This window comes from Natator depressus, chromosome 2, assembly GCF_965152275.1.
Source record: "Natator depressus isolate rNatDep1 chromosome 2, rNatDep2.hap1, whole genome shotgun sequence".
NCBI classification, from domain to species: domain Eukaryota; kingdom Metazoa; phylum Chordata; order Testudines; family Cheloniidae; genus Natator; species Natator depressus.
Window position 1 is genome coordinate 192,711,249 of NC_134235.1, and position 18,225 is coordinate 192,729,473.

The following is an 18,225-nucleotide window of genomic DNA, read 5'->3' on the forward strand; positions in this document are numbered from 1 at the left end:
TTTAGTGCAAAGTGCTGCCTCTCCCATCCCAGCTTTGTGCCGCTGCTTCTCCGATGTGAATGGCTTTCAGCGGGGGAGCAGAGAAGGGGCCCTGGGCTGAGTGCTGAGCTCTCTCCCCCTGCCCGTGGCCTGGGTCGTCGTCTTCTCCTCCTCCTCCTCCTCCCCTGGCCGCCTCGCAACACTGCCTCCTGTTGCTTTGGGACAGGGGGGCGGAGCTGCCTTCTCGCTCCGATTAGCTGGAGACGCTGCCAATCGGGTTGGCGGGGCGGGGCTCTGCTGGAGCAGCGAGGGGCGGGGGAGCGAGCGTGTGGCGGAGGGTTAATGTAGCCTCGTCCTGGGCTCGGCAGCGGCGCTTCCTTCGTCTGGCTCGGTCGCCCACAGCGCGGAGCCAGCGGCGAGCTCCTTTGCGCGCGCTCCTCTCTGCCGGCGCGCGGGCGGGCGCCGCCGGGGCGCCATGGAGGAGGAGCGGGCGGGCGAGCAGATGAGACCGCTACTCACCACGGTAACGCCACGCGCCGAGCCCTGCCCGCTTTGTGTGAGCGGAGCAGCCGGCCCGGTTGGGGAGGGGGCGCGGGCCCGGCCCTTTGTCAGCAGCTGCCGGCCGGCTGGGGAGGATGTTGTTGCCCCCCCCCCCAGCCGCCGGGCAGGAACACGGAAGCGGCGCCGCCGGGTACCCGAGTGCCTGAGGCTGCAGAAACGCTTCCCTCTTCCCCTGCCCCCTCCTCCCCTTGCCGGTAACGGCCGTGGGGTGGGGGCTCCTCGCGCACAAGTGCCCCCCCCCCGCCCCGGGGCTGCGCGTTCGCGCGGTGTCCCCCTGGCCTCAGCCCGCCTCGGCTCCGCGGCCGGCGCAACTGGTGCGCGTGTGCGCGCTGGGGGCTCTCGGCTGGCAGCCGATGCCCCCCTCCCGTAGCTCTGCCTGCGCCGTGTGTGGCAGGCTGCTCCCTCCCCTGTGGTCCCTGCTGGCTTTGGTGCGGACGGCGGCGTGGGACGGGGGAGGCTGGTTCCTTTGTTCCAGCCTTGTCTCTGTAATACCCGCTTCAGGCCCCTGCAGCCCATGCTCTTGTATAAGAGAGAGGGTAAAGAACAGGCTCAGTATTTCCCATCCTTCGCTTTGGTGAAACCATGGCAGGGCTAATGTACCCGCTGGGCGGGCAAGGGGTGATGCGCTCTTCCCTTTTCTTAAGGCGGCTGCTGCCCCTCTGCCAGGGAGCGAGAAGGGAAGTGTGCACACATGGTAACTAAAGATTGTTTTATTTTTCCTCTTGTTCTCATGTTGCACAGCCTTATACTCCGGTCAGGTGGATATGATTCCCAATCAGGTGTGTCTCGCCAATATCTGTGAGGGAAGGATTAAACTACATTGATTTGGTTCATTTCCTTTCATGCTTGGTGGTGAAGCGAGGCAGACATGTGTTCCCTTACTTCCTGTGCTACTGAAAAATACATGTGGCTCCATAGTTGTAATTTCCTCTCTCTTTACCCCTCCCTCCCTTTTAGATGACTCAAATTCAGGGTTTTATTAATAAGCCTCTTTGTCCTTATTCTGACGTCCCTTTTTAATGCCTTCTCTAAGTAGGTGCTGTATAGTAATATATTCTTAGTATCTTCCCCATAAGAGTTCAGCATAAAAAAAGTGCATCACTTTTCTATGGCCTTGTCTTCTTCAATTAAGAAAAAAGATGTTCTTAACTCCTGTTAGCTAATATGTAGTGACTAACATGAGGCTCATATCAGTCACTACATTTTAGCTAACAGGAGTTAACACAACTTTTTCTTAGGGTATGTCTACACTACAAGTTCTACAGTGGCACAGGTTAGTGCTAAACCATGTGGATTGAGAAGCTTTGTAGGTTGCAAATGTATTGGGCTAGAATACTGGAGACAGAAAACCAGGAGAAAAGGAGTACTTGTGGCACCTTAGAGACGAACCAATTTATTTGAGCATAAGCTTTCGTGAGCTACAGCTCACTTCATCGGATGCATACTGTGGAAAGTGTAGAAGATCTTTTATACACACAAAGCATGAAAAAATACCTCCCCCCACCCCACTCTCCTGCTGGCAATAGAGAAAACCTGGATTTGTGCTGGAAATGGCCCAACTTGATTATCATACACATTGTAAGGAGAGTGATCACTTTAGATAAGCTATTGCCAGCAGGAGAGTGGGGTGGGGGGAGGTATTTTTTCATGCTTTGTGTGTATAAAAGATCTTCTACACTTTCCACAGTATGCATCCGATGAAGTGAGCTGTAGCTCACGAAAGCTTATGCTCAAATAAATTGGTTAGTCTCTAAGGAGCCACAAGTACTCCTTTTCTTTTTGCAAATACAGACTAACACGGCTGTTACTCTAAAACCAGGAGAGGGGCTTGTGAACGTTACCTGGAGAGGAAGCAGAAAGACAGTGCTTCCTGGGCACAGAGCTTGCTAGTAGTAGACTTGAGGATTTCTCAGTAAGGAGACTGCCTGGTGTGTTTTTTTTTTTTTTTCTTCTTCTGTGAGATGGAGTAAAGAAGGGGTTCCAGACATATGGGGCTGCGGGGAGAGAAGAGTATGCAGAGGATGTTTGTGTAAATTAAGCAGAGTGAAAAGAGGTGGGATTATGTGAAAGAGACCAGCAAAAAGGTAGGCAGAAGCTAAATTATACATGTCCTTAAAGGCAAGAACTTCACCACAGCTCCTTGTAAGTGACAAGTAAGCAGGTGAGCATGGATGATGTGCTGATGCACAGGCAAGCTTAATGGCTCTTGGACCAGGTGTACGCTAGAAACTTTTGCTGGTATAGGTTGGTTAGGGATATGTCTCTTCTTGAGATAATTCTATACCAGCAAAAGTCATAGTATAGGCTTAATAATGCTAGTATAAAAATGCTTTTGCTGGTATAGCTTATTTTGGTCAGTGAAATGGTGTAAGCTATACCAGCAAAAGCACTCTTTTTTTTTTTTTTTTTTCCCAGTATCAGCTGTGGCCATGTCTAAACTGCAGTAGTACAGCTACAGTGGTGTAGCTGTGCCGTTGTAGTGTAGACACTTCCTGCCTCAATGGAGGGTTTTTTCTATTGATATATAGTACATCCTCCTGTCTGGGGGGGGTAGCTAGGTTTGATGGAAGAATTCTTCCGTCAGCCTAGCTGCATCTACAGTGGGGGGTTAAGTTAACCTAACTATTGCACAGGGTGCAAAAGTGTAAAGTTATAGAAAAGTATGTCATAGCATGGAAAAGGTTGAGAATTACTAGTATAATTCATTTTCCTGTTGAGAGGCTTTCCACTTATTTCCTGTGTGTGATGGCAGAAAATGGGGAGTCTTGTCTGAATTGTCACAGCTGGCTTCCCAAAGAAACTTATTTGGGCTGTCAGGTAGGCATCCTTCTGATATACTGTTCTCCTGCAGGGAATCTTAACTAGCAGATTTCCTGTCTCTTTAAGAAACTGTAGACTATATAAAAGTTCAGATCACAAAGGTTTATTATAAGGTGGACACCCTTCCTCTTTTGCTACTGGCAAATGTACTGCTGAAGAATGTTCTCTTGGAGAGGTTTCAGAGTAGCAGCCATGTTAGTCTGTATCCGCAAAAAGAAAAGGAGTACTTGTGGCACCTTAAAGACTAACCAATTTATCTGAGCATAAGCTTTCGTGAGCTATAGCTCACTTCATCGGATGCATGCAGTGGAAAGGGATGTCTTTCCTTCAGCATTCTAATATGCTTAGGTTCCACTCCCGTCAATGCTGAGTGAGACTCAGGTGGAAAACTGAATAAGAGTTCTAGAAATCTGTGCAGAATTTTCTTACTTTACAGCTTGGAATATCTACTGTTATTGGAGAATCTGTTAGTGAGATAGGAGGTGAAGTCTGTTTATGTTCGAGGCCAGAGTGGCAGGGAGTATCTACAAAGAGAATTTGTGGAAGGGAGGAGAATACCTGTCTTGCATTCTTGCCCCTTTATTTTAGTGTATCTGCCTTCTAAAGGAGCTGTCTCTATTGCACCATAAGGTGCCTGAGAGGAATACTCCTCTGAGTGCAAGAATTACCCTACTGGGTCTGATCAATATCCTGGTTTTGGTATACATGCTGTCTGATGTACTCTTGTATACTGGAAGAGCAAATCCCTCCTTGCTGAGGACAGTTTTAGATTCTCTGGGTAGTAAAAACAAATATCACTGAAGTCAGATATACATGTGCATTTTCCCATTTTTTTTGGCAGCAGTTGCTAGTAAGCGTTCCTTTGGTGGCTGGACCAACTTGAGGCCAAAGTTAATCTGTATGGTCTCCTAGCATTTGAGGGCTGAGACCACGTTCACATCTTGCTGATTTAAACTAACAACTCTTCTTCATTCCCATTCACTGCCTCATTTTATGTGTTGGGGTGGCTTATATTTCTATATCAATAACTTTTGATCATGGCCCATAGCCGGGCAGCCACTAGCAGTTCATGTGGGATCCTCACAAGAGTCTCGTGTGCCTTGATGTTATGTCAAAATCTGGGGAAAATGAACTCTGTAACATTCTACTTTAAAGATGCTTGCAGTTATTTAGGTGATGTCTTAATCACATCTCCTAGGACTGAGCAGTGTGGCTTCATTATGGGAGCTTCTTGAGTTTGAATATCTTCTGCATTAGTTAGGGGGTGCCCTTCTGGTCTTTTAAGTCTCTAATGTAGGAGACATAGAGTCCAGTGGCTTTGTTTCCTCTCCCACTCCCTGTAAACTGTTGAATTTATTTTTGTTTTTGCTGAATCTGTTCCCTTCCCGTACCCTGTGGAAGATGTTGAGTTTGAAAGTGTTCTTGTTGGGGCACAGAGAGAGTGAGTTTGAGGATTCTCTGGCTGGTTTACTTGATTTAAAAGACTGCAGTAACATGCCTCACCTGATTTTATTGGAGTATGTGTCTGCAGATCTTCCGTAGTGGCTGCATGGTTGGTTACTACTCTTTTTGAATAATAGCTGTGGAGGTGACAAGGGGGCAGGGTGGGTGAGTCCTTTTTCAGTGTTGGATCCTGTTGCTAGAATAACTCCAAATTTTTGAAAACTATGTTTATGTTGGACACAGGCTCATGGATTATTTCACTGACACCTCTAATATGGACTGATATTTTTCAAGACTTCCTTTTGTTTTTCATCAAAAATATGTAAATAAAAATAAAAAACTAAATCACTAGGATTACAAGTCTTGAAGCCTGTGACAAAGATTTTAAGGGCTTGGGAGGGTTACAGTATTCATACAATAACAGTGAAAATTGGGGTACTTGACCAATATAACTATACATGTGACAAAAATGCTACCTAGAAATGACATAACTATTTAATATCATTGTCTGTCTGAACTAATCAAATATACTTTCTTTGGTTGTTCTTCCTTCCCCAATCATCTTCATCAGTCTCTATTCTAGAAAGAAAAAAGAAAAGGAGTACTTGTGGCACCTTAGAGACTAACCAGTTTATTTGAGCATGAGCTTTCGTGAGCTACAGCTCACTTCATCGGATGCATAGCATATCGTGGAAACTGCAGAAGACATTATATACACACAGAGACCATGAAACAAAACTTCCTCCCACCCCACTGTCCTGCTGCTAACAGCTTATCTAAAGTGATCATCAAGGAAGGCCATTTCCAGCACAAATCCAGGTTTCTCACCCTTCCCCTCTCCCCCCCCCGACACACATACAAACTCATTCTCCTGCTGGTAATAGCCCATCCCTCTTTGAAACCTCTCTTTATAATGCGCATGATAATCAAGGTGGGTCATTTCCAGCACTAATCCAGGTTTTCTCACCCCCCCCCCCCCACACACCCCCCTCCAAAAACCACACACACAAAATTTGCTGCAGTTTGTGTGTGTGGTTTTTGGAGGGGGGTGTGTGTGTGGGGGGGGTGAGAAAACCTGGATTAGTGCTGGAAATGACCCACCTTGATTATCATGCGCATTATAAAGAGAGGTTTCAAAGAGGGATGGGCTATTACCAGCAGGAGAATGAGTTTGTATGTGTGTCTGTGGGGGGGGGGGGGGGGGAAGGGTGAGAAACCTGGATTTGTGCTGGAAATGGCCTTCCTTGATGATCACTTTAGATAAGCTGTTAGCAGCAGGACAGTGGGGTGGGAGGAAGTTTTGTTTCATGGTCTCTGTGTGTATATAATGTCTTCTGCAGTTTCCACGATATGCTATGCATCCGATGAAGTGAGCTGTAGCTCACGAAAGCTCATGCTCAAATAAACTGGTTAGTCTCTAAGGTGCCACAAGTACTCCTTTTCTTTTTTCTTTTTACGAATACAGACTAACACGGCTGTTACTCTGAAACCTGTCATTATTCTAGAAAGTAACTTCTATTGGTATGTCTAACTGCATATCTTGATTGTTCTTGGAAAGTGATTCTGATACTAGGTTTATTGGTATATATGAGCTCAGACTCAAGCTTTCAGCCGGATTATCTCATTTTGAAACAGTTCTGGCAACTTTGTATCACCGGTTTTGATACATAATGTTGATTTATAGTATTTAGTTACTGAAACAGTTACCTTTTAAAATAATTTATGGCTTTTGGGAGTGGGGGGTTAGTTTCCTTTTTTGGGATTTAGTTTTGGCAATTTGAGTTCTAGGCAGATGTCAAAGAATTGGGGGTTTTGGATGGCCTTCTCTTTTGTATATACTGTAGTGCAGTGGTTCTCAACTGGAGGTCTGTGGCTCCCCAGCGCTCTGCAAGCCCTTTCAGGGGGGCCGCGGGACGCCGTGGCTGAAACCCAGAGCCTGAGCTCCGGCACCCATTGCCGCAGGGCTGAAATCCTGAGCCCCAGTGTCCCTCGCTGTGGAGCTGAAACCCCAAGCACTGGTTTTCCCCCCACCCTTCCACTGAAGTGCCAAAGTGGGGCAATTCTAGGGGCAGCTCCACACACTCCCAGCCCCCGAGCAGGGTGGATTTGATTTAAATCACTTGTAAGGAAGACTCAATTTAATCATGGATTTCTACATAAAAGCGCATTCTTGTTGGTTGTTGTAACCTTAATACATATTCTGCACAATTCAGGGATAGATGTAGGTTTCATTTTTTAGAAGGTACACATTTTTAAAGTGATTTATTTTGAAAACTTTTCAGATTATTTTTAAAGCTATATCAGAAAATGAATGATTGTTTGGTTATTTCATTTAGCAAAGGTAATTGAAGCAGTTCACCTCCCAGTGACTTCATAAATATCTATCTCCAATTCAACAGGTTAATCTTTAATATTTGGAGGATTTTCTTGCCATGCTGTATTAGGAGGAGAACATCACCAGACAGACATTTAAATTGTTTTATTTAACTAAAACAACAACGTTATATATTCTGGATTTTTTTCTTCCACAGCAAACATATATTTAAATAAAAGAAGCATATGAATTTTTGAGTTTAGTTAAACATTAAGTTTTTTAAAACTTTTTTATTTTAAAATCAGATTTGTTTTTGTTAAAATTGTTTCTAACTAAACTAGTTAAAATATTTAAAGAACAAAAATTAAATAGACTGTCAGCCAGGCCAACATGAGAAACTTAAAATATTGGCTTCTGCAGCTAACTCAGTCATCTTCACCTTTATTTTCCTGTTTGTTCATAATCTGGAAAAGAAAAACAAGCTTTCCTGCTTTTTCAGGTCCCGAACAATTTCTCAATTTGGAATGAATTAGTCCAAAGGAAGAAAATATTATTTCTACACCGGTGAAGAAGCTACTGCTGTGTAGTGAGATTATCACTCAACAGTCTCTGAATCCAAGCGATTAAGTGACTTCCACCAGTTCACTGGTGTGACTTTCTTTAAATCATCATCAGCAAACATATATTTCTTGAATGGTTCACTCATAGCTCTGAAGTTTGTTATAGTTGGCATTATGGAGGGATGATTGCTGGATGTCCATGTCATAGCCAGCCCCTCTTCTTCAACAGTTAAGGTTTGACCCTGGTACCGAGTATTGAGAATATTTGCAAGAAAATGAGCTGGAAATTGTTTGTCCCATTCATTTTTGTAATGCTTGTAATTTAACTCTGTCATTGCATATTTCTCTTTTTAAGCTCTCACTCAGTTCCTTCCAAATTTCAACAGCGTCAGCAATAAAACAGCTATTACCCTGCGTTTTGTTCAAGGCTACAGAAATAGGCTTCAGGGTACGCAGCATGTGTTCAACATTTCTCTTAAGCTCAATGTGGATAACTTTGGCTGTGACAGTGCCATCTATTTTGTTCACAAACTGTCACCAGATTAGGCCAGTTCTTGATATAGTGCTCAAAACAGTCCACTACTGAGTTCCATCGCATGTCTTGTTGGGGAGTTACCTTGGTTCCTCGCACTTTTTTCAGAGCAGCTGCTGCAAAGTGGTTATTACAGAAGTATTTTGCAATTTCAACAACATTAGCCTTTATTTCTGGACCACTGAAGTCTTTGGCTAGGAGGTACATCAGATGAGCACTGCAACTGTATGTTAGCTTGGGACTCTTTTTTCCACTGTGTTCTAAATTTTTTCTCATCTTGGATACATTTTCAGCATTGTCTGTGACCAGGCTGCGTACTAGACATTTGAATATTTTTCACAGTTATAGCTTTTACTGCTGCTACTTGTAAGTATTCTGTTGTGTGTGCATTTCCTGATGTATCAATTGGCTGTGTAAGGAAGACATTCCCTTCATCTGTTTTCACACAAGCACATACAACAGGATCATTGTGGACATTGCACCCATCAAGACTCAGGTTAACAGTTTTACCCTCTAGACCTTTTGCACACTGCTCAATTTCTCTTTCATACACTTTATCCAGCAATTTGCCTGCAACATCTGCTGTGTTGGGTGGACTGTATCCTGGTCTTAACATGGTTCAGTCATTAATGAAGTGTGGGTTCTCAATCATACGGAAAGGAGAGTTTGTTGCATAAACAAACGACAGTTTTTTCATCAATTACCTCTTTGTGTAATCTGCTGGTTCTTATCACAAATTTATCTATGGTTGTTTCTGGATGATGGAGATTTTTCTTTCTTTTTGCTCCATGTGATCTACTGTGGCTATATGACATACATGATGTGAGTGAAATGCTATCATTGGCAGATAACTCTGAAACTATAGAAAATGATGGTGATCTTGAAGGTGGAGAGTCTTCAGAATACTGTATGTTGAGGATGGATTCTCCTAAACAAAATAAGTCAATGCAGTTATTTAATTATTATTACCATACTGTTCATTTTAGTATTACTCATTGCATTCATTGACACTCGGTACTACTTTAAAGGTGAAATTGTAAAAGGAAGATCTGCCTATTTCACCTATTTTATTTTTTTATCACAACTGCATCTGAGCCAAATATATAAATTTTTTTTTTGCTCAAATGTGAAAATTCAAGAATAGTCCAGAAGGAAGACAGGCAGTCTCCTTAAGAAAGAAGTATGAAATAAAAAAGTTTACCAACCTGAAGATGCTGCATGTTCAGACATGTTCCTTTCATCATTTTCAACACAGCTTCCTCCTGAGACGAAATGCTTCTCATGATGTTGTTTCATTTGGGCAACCAGGCCTTGCATTTCTTTGTTGCACTGTTTGCATTTTGCACGAATGCACAAGTAGAGGAACTTCGTTAAAATATTTCCGAACTGGGCCTCTCTTATGGCCTGCTGCCATTATAGGTTTTCCCTTCTTATGAGAGAATGGTATGGTAGATCTCAAATCAATGAAAGATTTGAAGACCTCAGAAAGACCTCAAGACTTCTGGAATATGCTGCTCAAACAGTTTCACTTTTTTGTTTCTACTGCCTGTCCCTCCCTTCTCACATTTATGTCTAGACTTCTTCTCCTTGTCTAGATCTATTCCACCCCCAACGATCTTTTATTCACTGAACTTTTTGAAACTTTGTTCTTTTAGAGAGAGGTAAGGGATTGACTCTGTACACAAATTTGCAGAGGGACAATAGGGTTGGGGTCTGTTATCTCACCTCTATATATTTATTTATTAATTAAAAACACTTTTGCTGTTAACAAGAACGTTATCTCTGGAGACACAAATTCACAGTTTGAGAATTGCAAAACTAAGCATCTCTGATGGTTTCTTCTAGTCTGAGCACTGAGTCCCATTGGGTAGATAGAAAAATTAACCTAAATAATACATACAGAAGCCCCTGGAACCCATAAGATTGGGTTCCTAGTCCATGAACTATTGGAACTCATTGACAAAACTTTTCTTAAACTTTACATGAATATATTGTCTCATACTATAGAATTAGAATTTATAATCCTTATCTTTGAGCTATAATGTATTTTTAGATAGCTTTGTTTCTCAAAAAGCATTTTATCAAAAAAATCAACTTTAAATAAAAAAAATCTGGTGGTTTTTTTTTTTTTAATTTTATTTTAAAATAATTGATTTTTAGCCACCCAGGGTGAGGTATCTCTCCCCTCCACAGCCCTGAGCACCTGTGCGGTGCTTAACAGGTGGACGTGCAGATTAGAGGGAACTCAGCTTGTTTTTGCTGATTTTTATCTTGCTTGGTTTAAATTGGGTTGTGATAATGGCAACTCAAATGAGAGGCCTCTGGATCAAAAATTATTCCATGCTACCTCTTGAGAAACATGTCAATACTTTCAAATTCCCCCTAATTAACACTTCCGTAATATTTGTGCTTGTCCACTTTATGGAAGAATAAGGATTCTTTGGTCTCTTCTGGACTTGATTTACTGTAATTTACTTTTGTAGAATTTGTCCCAAACGATCTCAGGGACTAACTACAATGTCTTGGCTTATTACTTGATAATTTTTATTAGTTAGGTGTTCTTAAGCATATAGTTTCATTTTCTCTTTAAAAGGTATTGCATGACATAAGTCTTGATTAACTCGAACTATACATCTACACTGCAGCTGGGAGTGTGTCTCCCAGCCTGAGTAGCACATTCATGCTGGCGGAGCTTGAGGTAGCATGCTAAGCAAAGCAGCATGAATGTTGCTGCTCTGGCGGAGATTTGGGCTAGCCACCTAGCCTCCCAGACTTGAGCTTGGGTGGCTAGCCCGAGTCTCCGCCAGAGCTGCAATGTCCACTCAGCTATTTTTACAGTGCTAGCTCGAGCCCATCTATCATGAATCTGTCTACCCAGGCTAGGAGGCTTAACTCTATTAACTAAGGGGTTTGGGGGTGTGTGGTGGTTCCCTCCCTCCCCCCCTTTAATTGTTACCAAGTACTAGCTTGGTTTCAACATAGTTGTCTGTCCGTGTTGTTCTAACATACTATGAGTTACTATGCAAAATAAATGACTGGTACGGCGTAGATATATAGGTTTTTTTTTTTAATGTTAGGGTTTGTTTTTAATAGGTCTTTCAAAAATACATCAGCGATATGTAAGTATACTATTGTATAATTATGCAAGTTTGGAAATAATTCTTAATCTGCTTCTTCAAAATAAGCTAGGACTCAAGCTAATGTTTTGAGATAGCAATATGAGCTCAACTGTTAAAAACAGCTTGATCCATATGAGGCTCCTATTAATCTGTTGATTTATAAAAGCACTACAAACAGGCAAAGTTGCTGATCCACGTGGCTTGGTAGGGTGAACATCTGAATCACATAACTAGTGCTTAACTTGGAGCTTTGGAGTGCATAGGACCTTTAATAACTGATTTTGCAAACTGCCAATGTGCTGACCCACCTCTTGCTTTGAGTTACTGTCCATCCAGGGATTTAGATGGAAAAGTGAGAATATCGTTTGTTCATAAGTGAACATTTCACTGTTTTTTTAGTACTCAGCTACTTTATTACTGTGGTATATTTTAAACTTAACTTTACACCTCTCTATATTACTTCTGCCTAATTTGGCAGAATCTAGAAAGTCTGGGGCTTCTCTACCTAAAGACTAAGGAAAATCTTAAAACTTTTCTTAAATGCGAATTCAGTGCTTACAAAAATTGTCAAATTCTTAGCGTATGTCAACACTACAGGTGCTACTGTGGCAGAGCTTCAGTGTTGCAGTTAGGCTCTTGATACAGTGATGGAAGGTGTGTATGTTTTTTCTTTTTCTTTTTTTTTTTCCAAATTGTAGTAAATCCATTGCCTTGAGATGTGATTGCTAAATCTACAGGAGGATTATTTCATTGACCTAGCTGTGTCTACTGTGGGGGTTAGATTGACCTAAGTGTGAATTTTTTTTCATAGCCCTGAATGACGTAGCTATTTTGACCTAAGTTTAGATGTAGACTCCAGCTTCTGGGATGGAGTTCTGTATTAATTTACAGAAGAGATGAGGAGCAGTAGCAGTGAAAGATTCTCAAATCTACTCTGCCAATCTGTACAGCTGATTTACTTTGCTCTCTATGCCTGTTCAGTACTTTGCCTCATTTTAAGATGGCATGTAAGAGAATGCATTACCTTTCTTGAAGCTTCTGAGTTATCCTGTTTGGCTTCATTTAATTGCTGATTGCTTTTGTAGTGTTAAAAATCTTCCTACAAAAGCAACATATAAAGTTATTGCAGTTAATATTGTCCTTGTGCTGTCATTACAGTTGTAGCATCATTATTGCTGAGGTTTAAAAAAATCTTCAGTGCAGATGCAACATTACACAACTTATCAATGTCTCTCATATACTTGTGAGAGTGTAATGGAAGCATTATGAACAACAGTAAATATTCAGATTTAAAAAGTCAGTAATTATGGAATTTATAATCTCTATACAGATGTCTCAAATTCATTGTGTAAATATGCAATCATATCTTATCCGATAGATGGAGCCGTTTTGGTACTTTTGTCAACGCACACTTGTGTAATTGATTTTTAAAAAATCAGTTTTCTTTTTAGTTCAACTTTTTTTTCCTTTGGTGGCATACTCCATCACTACTTAGTCTCTTCCATAGGTAAGGAGAAGATGAAATGTCCTATAAGCTCCATTGCAGTGTAGATATACTTAGGGTTGTTATACTATGGGAAAACTGTGTCAAACAAGCAAGCTAACTGCCCAAAAGAGCTTTCATATTATGAGCACCTACTGGTTTATGCTACAGAAATGTTAGGATTCAAATATGCTTCTGCTACTGTTAATTAGTATACTAACTTGGGATTCTTTCTAGAACTGCAGTCTCTTCTATGAAGAATAAAGTAGAACCTCAGAACTGACCAGTCAACCACACACCTCATTTGGAACCGGAAGTACACAATCAGGCAGCAGCAGAGGGCCCCGCGGGCCCCCCCAAAAACAAACAAACAAAAAAAGCAAATATAGTACTGTGTTAAATGTAAACTACTAAAAAAAGGGAAAGCAGCTTTTGTCTTCTGCATGGTAAAGTTTCAAAGCTGAATTAAGTCAATGATCAGTTGTAAACTTTTGAAAGAACAACCATAATGTTTTGTTCAGAGTTATGAACAACCTCCACTCCCGAGGTGTTTGTAACTCTGAGATTCTATTATACTCTTAACTGTGATTTCCTAAGTGTTCAGACACCCCCCATTTTTCCATATTATGCACTGGAGCATAATTTTTTCCCGTTAGGAGGACAGAATTCTGCTCTATTTGGAGCCTACCAGTGTCTAATATAGTGGCTTCCAAGATTTTCTTTCAGGATGTTGTAGTCTTATTTCCATCCTTTGAATGACCATCTTCATTTGGGAGATTGCTTATACTAGAACACTTACATTTGTTTACATGTATACGTATAAAATGTGTGCTTTTTAAAACCAACAAAGACACAAGATTACAGTACTGCTAAGGAATTGACCTGAAATCAAACAAGGTAATTCAAAATGAAGTGTTAGACTGGACTTTTTAATTCAAATCATTCTATATATTTTTAGAAAGTTATGGTGTTTGTCTGAATTGAAAGCCAGCTCTACATGGATTTAAAATTCCATTCCACAGTGGGTATGGCTACACTGCAGTTGAAGGTATAATTTCCATCTTAGGTAGAGAGATATGCGCTACACCAACATTCCACACAAAGATGGACTACAAGCCATCAGGAACAGTATCCCCGATACTGTCATGGCAAACCTGGTGGCTGAACTTTGTGACTTTGTCCTCACCCACAACTATTTCACATTTGGGGACAATGTATACCTTCAAGTTGGAGGCACTGCTATGAGTACCCACATGGTCCCACAGTATGCCAACATTTTTATGGCTGACTTAGAACAACGCTTCCTCAGCTCTCGTCCCCTAATGCCCCTACTCTACTTGCACTACATTGATGACATCTTCATCATCTGGACCCATGGAAAAGAAGCCCTTGAGGAATTCCATCATGATTTCAACAATTTCCATCCCACCATCCACCTCAGCCTGGACCAGTCCACACAAGAGATCCACTTCCTGGACACTACAGTGCCCATAAACAATGGTCACGTAAACACCACCCTATACCGGAAACCTACTGACCGTTATACTTACCTACATGCCTCCAGCTTTCATCCAGACCACACCACACAATCCATTGTCTACAGCCAAGCTCTACGATACAACTGCATTTGCTCCAACCCCTCAGACAGAGACAAACGCCTAAAAGATCTGTCAAGCATTCTTACAACTACAGTACCCACCTGCTGCAGTGAAGAAACAGATTGACAGAGCCAGAAGAGTCCTCAGAAGTCCCCTACTACAGGACAGGCCCAACAGAGAAAGTAACAGAATGGCACTAGCCGTCACCTTCAGCCCCCAACTAAAACCTCTCCAGTGCATCATCAAAGATCTACAACCTATCCTGAAGGATGATCCCTCACTCTCACAGATCTTGAGAGACAGGCCAGTCCTCGCTTACAGACGGCTCCCCAACCTGAAGCAAATACTCACCAGCAACCACACAACAGAACCACAAACCCAGGAACCTATCCTTGCAACAAAACCCATTGCTAACTCTATCCACATATCTATTCAAGGGACACCATCATAGGACCTAATCACATCAGCCACACTATCAGAGGCTCGTTCAGCTGCACGTCTGCCAATATGATATAAACCATCATGTACCTGCAGTGCCCCTCTGCCATGTACATTGGCCAAACCGGACAGTCTCTATGCAAAAGAATAAATGGACACAAGTCAAGTATTATAATATTCAAAAACCAGTCGGTGAACACTTCAGCCTCCCTGGACACTCAATTACACACCTAAAAGTGGCAATTCTTCAACAAAAAAAACTTCAAAAACAGACTCCAACGAGAAACTGCAGAACTGGAATTAATCTGCAAACTAGACACAATTAAATTAGTCTTGAATAAAGACTGGGAGTGGATGAGTCATTACACTAACTAAAAACTACTTCCCCATGCTAATTTCCCCCCTACTGTTACTTGCACCTTCTTGTCAACTGTTTGAAATGGAACATCCTGATTATCACTACAAAAGTGTGTTTTTTTTGTTTTTGTTTTTTCCTTCTTCTCCTGCTAATAACCTGTCTTAATCATTTGGTCTCGTTAAGAGTTGGTATGGCAACCCCCATTTTTTCATGGTGTGTGTGTGTGTGTATCTTCCTACTGTATTTTCCAATGTATGCATCTGATGACGTGGGCTTTAGCCCACGAAAGCTTATGCACAAATCAATTTGTTAGTCTCTAAGGTGCCACAAGTACTCCTTGTTCTTTCTGCTGATACAGACTAATACGGCTAGCACTCTGAAACATACCTCCCTCAGAGAGTGACCGAGAGGGACCACAACACGCCCCTGGTGGACTGAACCAGGAGAGCCATGTCTGCCCCACTGGAAGTGGAAGGGACAGGAAGGGGAAGTACAAAAGGCGGGCCCTGCAGCTCAGTGGTGATAGAGCCACCACAGGAGACAGGCACATCCTGCCTACTGCTGGAGCCTGCAGAGGAGCTGCCGGGATGGCCGACTAAGATGCTGAGGAGTTGCTGGGACTGCCACCTGAGGACTAGATGGATCTCCGTGGGCTGCCGGCTGACCGAGACGCTGAGGAGCTGCTGGTGCTGCCGCCTGCAGACTGGCTAGAGCTCCCCGAGATGACAGACGTAGGTACACCTGAGGGGGATATTAAGCAGCAGCCCAGGGAAACCAGACAACAGTCTGTTTGGGATACAAGGTTAGCGTGTTGTGGGTAGATCCCCACTGACCCAATTGTGGACCACTCTGCCACTGTTAGGGCCCTGGGCTGGGATGTGGTGGAGTTGGACGGGTCCACATCCCACCTGCCTCCCCACCCCTGAGGTGGTAATACTCTCCCTCCTTAGGCCAGGAGGCCTTGTGCTCATCAGGCAACCCTTACCTGAGCCTCTAAGCTTTATGGTGCTCACCCCTATTGGGGCTCCTAGACTGAGCTGCTATGCTCGGAGTGCAGGCCGGAGCTTATCCATTGCTTTGCTGCCCCGCCCTGTTTGGGCCTGGGGCTCATAGACTGCTGTACTGTTCTGCCTGGCTGGAGGACCAGAGCATGAGAGGAAGCTCATTCCCCCGTTTGAGCTCCTTTATAGGTACGTGACAGCAAGGAGGCGTGGCCTCCCTCAGAAACTGACAAAGAGGGATGGCCACGCAACCTACAGTACGAAAAAGAGCAGTGTTGCTCTGGTGGCTCAGACTAGCTGCCTGTGTACGTACTTAGGATCTCAGACAGGATTGTAATTGGGTGCCTAGTCTGAGTTGCCATGTGTGCCACTGTGGCTATACTGCCATTTTGAGCATGCTAGTTTGATCAAAGGTAACGTGTGCACATCTGCCTGAACTGGCGTGCAGACAGTGGCTGCTCCAAAACTGCTGATCATGTACTGCATCTCACCAGTCTGTAATAGCTTCAGCTGGTATGCAATGGTAGGTTGGGATGGTGTGGGTTAAAGCATTTTTTCCAAGTCTCATTTTTACAGTCAGATTTTATAGTATAAAGTTCCTTCAAAACAGTTAGAATGTTTGTCTAGAATGTGAAATTTGGTTGTATTTTACCTGGAAATCAAGTTAACTAACGCAATTGTAAATGTTAATGCAGGCACTCAAAACTTTGCTTTTTGAGGATTGTTCACGTGGATTCCACTTTTGGTGGGAATGTGTCCCAGGCGCTTGAAATCTGATTCTTGTGTCCATTGAGGCTGTGCCTGCACCCTCGAGGTCCTATGAGGGCGCAAAGGGTGCAGTGATCCTAGCTGTGCCTCAGTTGTTTCTTACCATCCGGTGGCAGTGGGACAGAACCCTTGCTGATGTCTGCCTGCTTCTGTACAACTCTGCAGTTAATGTTAGTGACAAGTTAATTTTTAGGTTGCCATTTGGTTTTATAAGAGAATATTTTTACTAATTGCTGCAATGGGCCTCAAAGACAACAGAGAAATCCACACTTATTCCAACTCATAGCAGAGAGTTCATGGTAGCTCTATTAGATTCCAGGTCAGCGATTGCTTATCTTCCACAAGAAAGATTCCAAACTATAGTGGATTTCACCATCCAGCTTTAAACTCACCCAGAGATATAAAGAGCATGCTTCAGACACCTGTGACATATGTTCTCATGCACTGTTGATTCAGTTTGTCAGACTTTGCTTACTCTTATTGCAAGGGTGGTTGAAGTCAGTGTCTGCAAACACTGTTTGGTCATGGTCCTGCAAGAAATCCTCTCATCATTAAACTGGTGGAAAACCTACCACTTGATGGGTACCCTTCTCTGTAGCTTTACTAGCAACCTCTGGTGACAGATGCCTCCACTAAGGGATATTGTGTGCATGTGTCATCTAGTTCACCTTCAGACACAGGGCTAATGGTCACCTCAGGAAATTCATGGGCACATAAATATCTTGAAACTGGGAGCCATCCATTTGGTATGCAAAAGGATTCCTGCCTCTACTCCAGGGCTCCATAATCCAAATTTTGACAGGCACCCTCCCAGTTATGTATTATGACAAGCCAGGCCATCCAGACTCTGTCAGGAAGCCATTTGGCTCTGGGCTTAGTGTATTTGTCACTGGAGCACACAGCTGGCTCTGCACCTTTTGAGCTTTCAGAGCTTGCTAGCAGATAATCTCAGACAACCATGAGTGGTAGATCAACGATGCAGTATTACAGAGTATTTTATGCAAGTGGGGATATCCATCCACTCTATTTGCCACAGCCTAGAACAGAGATGGGCAAACTACGACCCACAGGCCACATCCAGCCCGTGGGACCGTCCTTCCTGGTCCCTGAGCTCCTGGCCAGGGAGGCTGGTCCCCGGCCCCTCCCCTGCTGTTCCTCCTCCCCCGCAGTCTCAGCACGATGCACTGCCAGCGCTCTGGTTCGCTGCTCCTGCCGGGCAGCGTGGGTGGTGTGGCTGGCTCCGGCATGGTA

The 18,225-nt window shown here is 43.2% G+C and overlaps 1 protein-coding gene across 1 annotated transcript in view; it reads left to right on the plus strand.

Moving 5' to 3' along the window:
• The first annotated feature begins 302 nt into the window (after positions 1-302).
• Positions 303-18,225, plus strand: part of SLC4A7 (solute carrier family 4 member 7) — a 160,834-nt gene continuing 142,911 nt past the window's right edge. The window contains exon 1 of the mRNA XM_074945637.1: positions 303-502. Coding sequence (XP_074801738.1) covers positions 455-502 — 48 coding nt within the window. The 5' untranslated portion in view covers positions 303-454. The remainder of the gene's footprint in view (positions 503-18,225) is intronic.